Here is an 8,640-nt window from a genome sequence, read left to right as displayed (position 1 = left end):
CTGGAGAATTCTGGGAATTGAAGTCCACAAGTCTTAAAGTTGCCAAGTTTGAAGACCTCTGGTTTAGTGCTTAAATAGTACATATCATTCATGTTAATACACCCATGAGACAGGATGATAAGATACAGTCAGGAAAATATGTTTTATATGCTGTACATTTGGCTTTAAATTTTTAAGATTTTGCTTTTTTTACAAAGTAGTGCAAAAGTACAATGCATTGATACAAAATCAGTCCCATTTAGTAATTATTTCCTCGCTTTTTTCATCTTGTGCTTCTTTAACGGGTACAAGTTGGCACACTGATTAACAGCACAGTTCTGTTTGTTTTTACTGATATAAATATAAGCTCTAGTTAAGTCCGGTTTTTTTGGCTCAGAATTGCAGAAAGTGTTTGTGTATGTGTACATAGGTGATGCTTTTTCATTGTATTTAAATTGCACTGAAAAAAGTAACATTTCAAACTGATTTTCTGTGCATGTTGACAAAATTTGGGTAATACAGGAATGGCACGGCAAATTCTTTATACAATGGATGTGAGTGAAGAATAAGATATCCAGCTAATTTTACATACAAATGTGAAGTTATGACAAAGCATACCACCTATATGGCACAGTGTTTTTTTCCAAAACTTTCACATTTCAGAGGAATATTTATCTACATTTGTTAATGTTCCCATGTCACTAGAAAGTGAGCTATGACTTTTAACAATATGATTGAAGCAAAAGCACTTTTTGATTAAGCATTATCAGTGAGAGAGTTTAATATAAATTAACTTTGATTGGATCACTGACAAGATCCTTTCTTTCTGGAGACAGAATTCATTAGGCCAGGACCACCTCCTGGGTATAAAGTAAATGATTAGAGACACTGTAAATGATGCATTGATTAGATTGTCAATAATGATTGTTTGTTATACTCTACATTTTTCACTATATTCTGCTTTCTTGTAGGACTATATTACTAAAATAGTGGGGTAAACAAATTCATGTACATTGTATATGTGCAGATCTTTTGAAATAATGTTCCTCTTCTAGCATTATTTTCAAATGATTTTTACATGTGTTTTGACGCATGTCATTTCAGGCAGAATGATTTAAAGAGGAAAAATGTTCTGGGGGAAAAACAGAGTTCTATAAAGTCTATAAATTTTTGTAATGTTTAAGCAAAATTGGAAAAAGTCCTTTGTTGCCTTGAATATTTTAAATGAAAAAGTGCAACTTCCAGTCTTCCCTGGGATTTCCCTGTTTTATTTTTAGGAAAAAATAAAATATTTTTAGGAAAAAAGATATGCTTGTTTTCTTTGAGGGAATCATAGGATTATTTTACATTCTTAATATAGATGCATTTAAAGGAACCATTCATAGGTTAGAGGGTGGCAATAAACTGACACATTTTAATATGCAGAATATAATAGTAAGTATTGAAGAACTAGCTTGTCCAGAGACACTATGCAGAGTTAGGAAAAACAGTACATGACTAGCATACATAATATGTACTTTCACAATCTAAACTGTGATCCGTTTAAAAATGAGATAATTCCAGTATAGATTTGCAAATGCCTTGGTATGAAGTGAAGATACTTTTATCCATAACTCTGAAGTAAAATTATATGTAATACATAGTTGTCACAATCAGTTTGCCTTGAATTATATTGTCTACACATTTTTGTATATGTTCTCCAGATCGTAATGCTACTATTTCTTTATGAATCTTTGTTAATGTACTAGTTGTAAAATATTTAAGGAGATTAAACACAACAAATGTGAAATCATGTAATTATAATGTGAAAACCTGCATTTTCCCTAAGAAACTATTTCCATGTGAAACATATTTTATATAAAACACATATATAAATCTAAGAATAAATTTTAAATTGAAAATAATTCCAATTAGGAAATTAAGATGACATCTCTTTAAAACCATTTTAGCACTATAGGTGGACCGGGTTAGAGCTGACAAGCTGAGTTTTCATGTTATGGCAGAAGGCATAAATTTTAAATTCAAAACAAAAAATGAGTTTGTTTCATTAGAAATTCAGGAACCTTGTGTCTATATAGGAGAGTTTCAAGTGACACAATTTTTGCTCAGGTAGCCTTAATTTTACTTCATATAGTTTTAGGATTATATATATTTGAACTTTTACAAAAGTAATGAACTCCATCAATAAGTACACATTTACCAATATCTGGGCTCCATGGCAACAACTCCTAATTAGTGTACACTGAAATTCACACAAGGAAATTATTGGCCATATTAAGATTAAATGTCAATGTTTTACGAAATTACAGTGTCCATCATTTTTAAAATTTATATATGACATAGAAAGATGCATTTCTTGCATGTATTACATACATACATAAAGATAATTTTGGACATATAATTGACTTGTTTCGTACATTAATTTATTATGTTAATTTCCAGAAATGTTATTTTAACATATAATGAGTGACAGATGAATCAATATCCATCTTTTATCATTTTCCAGTGTTACTCTTCCTTAAATTGTTCATATTTAGCAATTAGCATTGTTACTGAATATTTATTCTATAGTTTAAGGGGGTGCATAACACATATTGAAGACCTAAAATTTAATTATTACAGAGTTAAAGCAAAATACTGAAAGAGAGGTATCTCTTATAGTTGTGTTTGCACTATGAAAGAAGCATTTTCACACAATTAGGACAACAATTATTGAGTAACACTGTAGATTGTATTTGTAAAAGCTGATGGCATTTTTCATCGTGCAGATTTGTAGGCAATGAGAATTTGCTACTCTGTAACTCTTAAATGTCTCTTGTATAAAAATTTCACATCTGAAGCAAAATCTACTTTAAAATTTTCGAGGAAACAAACTGAGCAAATCAGTGAAATAGAGATAACTCTATGCTTTTGGTTATATTGCAGATGACAGTGTAAATTATATTTCAATAATCAGAAAAAGATACACTAGACACTTCTATTATTCTATGCTCTTTTGAAAGTAATATGCTGCAAACAAAATAATAGTTTGCTTTGCATATTGATTTTTACACCCTCCTCCCCAAATGTACAAATGGCATCCAAAGGTAATTTCAACAGTTATACAAGCACAAACATATACACATAAACACTCTCAGAGAACTGGATCTTGCAGTCTCAGCATCACCCTACTTATCAAATCCAAGACTGAATTCTGGGAGATATTGAAAATGCTGAAGAATATGGCACAAATAATTGGAGATGAAATTCTTAGCAATTTAAGGGATAAATTTCTCTCTCATGACACCAGAAAGCAGTGTCTTTCTATTTGGATTAAAGCCATAACTTTCACCCTCAACTACAAATATTTTCCATAAGTTCAAATTTCATTCTGTCACATATACAAATATTCAAAGGTTGTTTTTTTTTAAAGTTTTTTTAATGCAACTGCTGGTGAACCTACAGGATTCACGGTTACCTATAAGAGAACATTCTTTTAAAGTGACATAATATATGAAAAAATAAACATATTCTTAACTGTATCACCTTCAGTTTCATTTTAATTGTATGGCCTTTTGTTCTTAAATGTATTTCATGTATCCATGAGGCCATTGGCTTGAATGAGTTTCCATGGATTCTATGATGTCCATTTACAACTGATATAAAAGGAATGTAACATCTTATTTTTATAACTTGCTGAACATATTCTTTTTAAAAAATTGAAAAGATTAACCTTGCAAATGCATTTATCTAAATATTTTGTTGAACAGTTTGAAAGTCCAGAGTTCAGACATAACAGAACAGTTAACATAGGGTACTTTAGCACCAAGTTTGATTACATATGTACTATGAATCTTGGATAATTAATTTCACACAGCAAAATATTTTTTTTAGCACTGAGGAAAAACCAAGATGTTTTAATTCTGCAACCATGGGCTGGATGATTATAAAGCATTGCATACATGTTTGCTTGTTACAGAAAATGAAGCAAATTTATGGGGTATTAGCTATAGATCTTATGAAAATACATTTGAATGAACATTTAGATCAACACCTTCCATTTTGTTATAATAATATAATAATAATAATAATAACAACAGAGTTGGAGGTCTTCTAGTCCAACCCCCTGCTTAGTCAGGAAACCCTACACTACTTCAGACAGATGGTTATCCAACTTCTGCTTTATTAACTCTGCTATATTTTTAATTGGGTGGGAAACCTGTTCACAGAAAAAAGCCTGATTCTCCATGAGACGTGCTGGTTTTCCCTATTGATAGAGTTGCAGTCTACAGGAGAAATATATTCTCTATGTATGTATGATACTGACAAATACAAATGGGACGAGGTTATCAGACAGAATCCTTTTCTCACGAGGATAGTCTTAAACATTTTATCTTCACTATTTTTTCAGGAAACCCTTGAATTAAATGTTATTTTTGAGTTTAAAAGGCTAATTTCACAAACTGAAACTTGGGACACCAGAAAATCTCATTTGAAAAATTCATGCGTGTACACACTGAGAAAAACGTCACCACACAAAATCTGTTTCCTAAAGTTTGAGGCTAACTGTTGTCATTCTATTTCTTCAGATTCTGACATTTATGACACATTTAAAATGTGAGCAATTATTTATTTGAATGTTATCCCGTCTTTATTACTTTATGAGTAATTCAAGGTAGTGAACACACACCTAATACTCCTTCCTATTTTCACCACGCAATAAACCTGTGAGGTAGGTTAGCCTGAGAGAGAATGACTGGCTTAAGATCAGTCAGCCAGTTGTCATGCCTATAGTGGCATTAGAACTCAGTCTCCTGATTTCTAAACCACTACGCCAATCTGGTTCTTTACTTACTGTGACATCATAACAAATAATTTCCAAGAAACACTCCTAAAAGTAAACTTAATTGTCCAGTGTTTTATTGTTTATCAGAAGTTAAATACATTTAAATTATATTTAAAAAGGACTATTTTAGTCGAATAGCAAAATATTTATGAAATATCTTTGAATCAACTATTAAGTCCTTATTTTTGATACTGATAAAACTGTGTGAAGTTTTTAAATAAAGACTTCGCCATAATATCAGCTTGCATTGCCTGGAGAAGTTACATGTATACGCATTTCATGTTAAACACAGACCAAGTGAATACCTTCAGAAAAGAACATGAAACCAAGCCACAAACTGTTAAGTCAATTAACAACATTTTGAAATCCAAGATTGAATGCATCTCCCAAATACATGTTTAAAAATATCTACCTTCAATCTAAACTCTTTGCTGTAAAATGCTGAACACAACTGTACTCTGCAATTTGAAAACTACTTACCATTCTGCAGATTGTATTAACTAGTAAAAGTACTTAAAATTAACATGTTTTATAGGCCACTGAAAGCTATATGCTATAATGAGAGATGGAAGCAACTTCCTCATCTGTCATCAGTTTCCAAACTAAACATACAATAACAAATTGCTGCTGAAAATTAACAATACTAATAAAGGTGATACTCATAATTTGCCTTCTACTATACTCTCAAGAACTTCATCAGTAATTGTACATCTATGTTCCATTTTATGAAGGTGATGCAGCCTGTTCTTGCTTGGGAACAAAAATGTCAATAGGAAAATGTGATCATCCCTAAAACAATTGCAATTCAGGTTTTCATAAATGCAAACTAAGGACAATAACATTACTAATGCCCTTCTTAAAACCTAAGACAAATTAGACTCCTGGAAAAAGTTGGGTAAAAACTCAAAATTGCCATACTGTAATTTTTTAACATGACAAAATGGAAATTTAGGGAATGCATACAAAATTGTTATTGGGTAACTACATTCAATTACTTTGATTAATGCAAAAGTAAATGCAATGGAACTTAGTATTTGTTGTCCTAGGCTGGCTTTTTAATTTCTTAAATTTTTTTTTGGAAACTAGTACAAAAGTCAAAGAAGCTTGTCCCCTTGTAAGGACATGTGCATTTATAAGTTAGACTAATGAGTAGTTAGCTTGCTTCCTTTGTTCCAGACTGATAAATATTTTTATCCAGCATTACAGTGCAAGTTTAATTTCCCCATTTTTGGGTGACTTTTACACTTTTTTATAATGTTATCATTTTTTTTTTAAAAAAAAAGATCATTGAAATAGGTGAAGGATTAACCAAACATGTGAAACTAAATGCAAGTCTTCCCATTGGAGCAACCACCATGGGAGTCACTGGCTTCAAAATGGAAGATGTGACTAAATGATCAAAGCTTCATTCTTTTCTAATATCCAAAGCAGGACAATACACTTATATTAAAAAAAAACAATTTAAGTTTTGATCACAATGTTCTTTTCTGGCATTAGGAAGACAGGCTCCATCACTGTGAATGAGCTTGCTTTCCAAGGAGTAAGCAAAGATGTTCTGTAACCATTTATGAACAATTTAGAAAGTTAGCTTATAAAACAGAGTCAAACATTATTCTGGATATCCAATTGTATAATTCTATTTTATAAATTATATTTGTTATACCATAATAAATAGTTTGGTCCTATTGTTTTATGTTGATTAGCTTCGTATCCCACTCAATTTCTTTTACGGCCTTGCAAGAAAAAAACCTGCTTTAATCAATATAAACATGATTGCCTTATGTAACTGACAGTGATGCAGCATTGCAAAAATGATGAAACAAGAAATAGTATATAAAAGCATACTCCTCAGTGAACACTGGTAAACGCAGCAGGATTTCCAACAAATTATAAAACAATGCCGTGGCCGATGTTAAGAATGGAATTATTTGTGCAGCCAAATCATGGTCTTTAAAAGCACCCAAATTATTTCACATATCTCTTGTAAGTACATCCTGCAAAAGTTGCTACTTTTTGGTTTCCCACAAAGGGACAGTAAATGTATGATTAAAATGTAACAGTAAGTCACCAGAGTTTGGATTGTTTAAAGAAGAAAAATCCAATGTTGGATTATTATTCTTAATTCCTTTTCAAAATCTTGGCTCAATAAAATAACAAGAAGAGTCTGAAAGATGATGGTCACTTCTTCAACAAATAAATGGAACAGAAAGTGACCAATACCACCACTATTATTATTTTTGAAAAACATCTCTATCTGGAAAGGAAGGAGAGTGGTTAAGGATTCAAGACTGTAAGTGAATTATTGATCCACATTGAGAAGAAGGCCAGATGACAAACAGCAATGCTTTAACTCAGAACCTCCCCGCCCCTCCTCATCTTGGGATGGCGATTTTGACAGCTTTTCTCCCTCTTAATATAAAGTGCAGGAAAAAATGGATAAAGGATTAGTTCCAAAACCATTTCTCTAAATTACCAACAGACTTGTATTCTTGGTGTCTCTTTACATAGTCACAAGCGAGACACGCATGTGATTCCCAGAATTGAGAAAGGCGCACTGAAAAATCTTTCCTCCAGTTGAAGTAGCTAATGTACAGTTTAGTGTTTTTATCAAGCATCAGAAGGTACTCTGAAAGGTCCTTTGGAGAGAGGAAATCCTCCACATGTATGAAAGAATTAGCGGGAATGTAATTCTCATAGTTTTCTCTGGGAGGACCCAGAACGATTGGCACAGAGCCAGCAAAAAGAGCATTGTAGAGTTTCTCTGTAATGTAGTCTTTATGGATAGAATTTTCAAAGGAAAGATAAAACTTGCAAGTGGATATTGTGGGAATCAAATTTTTATCACTGATATAATCTCCAAATGCTTGTCCATAGGTATGGATTTCAATATATTTACTTAATTCATTATAATACTTTACTCTAGCATGCTCAGGATTCCAGTTACTCACTACCCAACATACAAGTTTTTCTTTATTCGGCATTTCGTACTCAAAGGAATTTGTGCTGACTATCATGAAGCCATAAGGCACCTGAATATCTGAATCCCGGCGATAGGTGAGGGTCAAATTGAACAAATGTTCAATCCCGCTCTTTTGTGGAGTATGGGTTGGAGATTCCAGGTTCATCCAGATCCATTTCTGAAATGCAGGTCTAGGCTGCTGAGGTAAATTAGTCAAATCCCAGCTAATATCTCTATGGTGAATGAGAACAGCATGAGACCGGTTATATAGGGTACGGTCCGTTGTTAAATGGCATCCATGGATATTAAAAGTGGGACAGAATTTCAGATCAAATGTCTGTCCAAATGGCCAAACCCATATCAGAATTGTTGTTTCATTAATGTAATCACTTTTGGTTGAAAAGAAATTCTTCATCTTTAGAACTGAGCTGGCTGATTCAATAGGACTAGAGATCCATCCGCTTGTGGGTTTGATATAGATCAGCAAACAGGTCATAAAACAGCCAAGCACAATGAAGAGAAATAGAAATGGCCGGAAAATTCCTTTGGATGATGATGTCATAATTTGATCTACAAAGAAAAGGAAGAGTTTAAAGTCAGTGTTTTTAGATTAAGGTGATGTTTATTAAAATTTGCTTGCATAAAAGAGCGGCTTTAAAAACATGTTGCAGACACACAAAACTACATATAATTGTTATTATGCACTATTGATAAATCTAAAAATTACAAATAATGGGAAAGAACCATAATATTTTTCATAAAACTGAATGGAAAGCAAATGAGTTGAAAAGAAGTGGATGAAAACTGTACATAGTACAGCATCACTGTACTATGCTGCATGTATTTGTATATTTGTGTATTTGTATTTCATTGTTAA

General features: G+C 32.2%; 1 protein-coding gene across 1 annotated transcript; it reads right to left on the bottom strand.

Moving 5' to 3' along the window:
- Nucleotides 1–7,133: 7,133 nt before the first annotated feature.
- On the bottom strand, nucleotides 7,134–8,333 carry FUT9 (fucosyltransferase 9). The gene has a single exon (XM_070739241.1). The coding sequence runs from the start codon at nucleotides 8,323–8,325 to the stop codon at nucleotides 7,249–7,251; it is 1,077 nt and encodes a 358-aa protein (XP_070595342.1). The 5' UTR covers nucleotides 8,326–8,333; the 3' UTR covers nucleotides 7,134–7,248.
- Between the last annotated feature and the right edge of the window lie 307 nt (nucleotides 8,334–8,640).

The sequence above is a fragment of the Erythrolamprus reginae genome, chromosome 1 (genome assembly GCF_031021105.1).
Source record: "Erythrolamprus reginae isolate rEryReg1 chromosome 1, rEryReg1.hap1, whole genome shotgun sequence".
Taxonomy (NCBI): Eukaryota; Metazoa; Chordata; class Lepidosauria; order Squamata; family Dipsadidae; genus Erythrolamprus; species Erythrolamprus reginae.
This window is presented reverse-complemented; position numbering and strand designations above follow the sequence as displayed.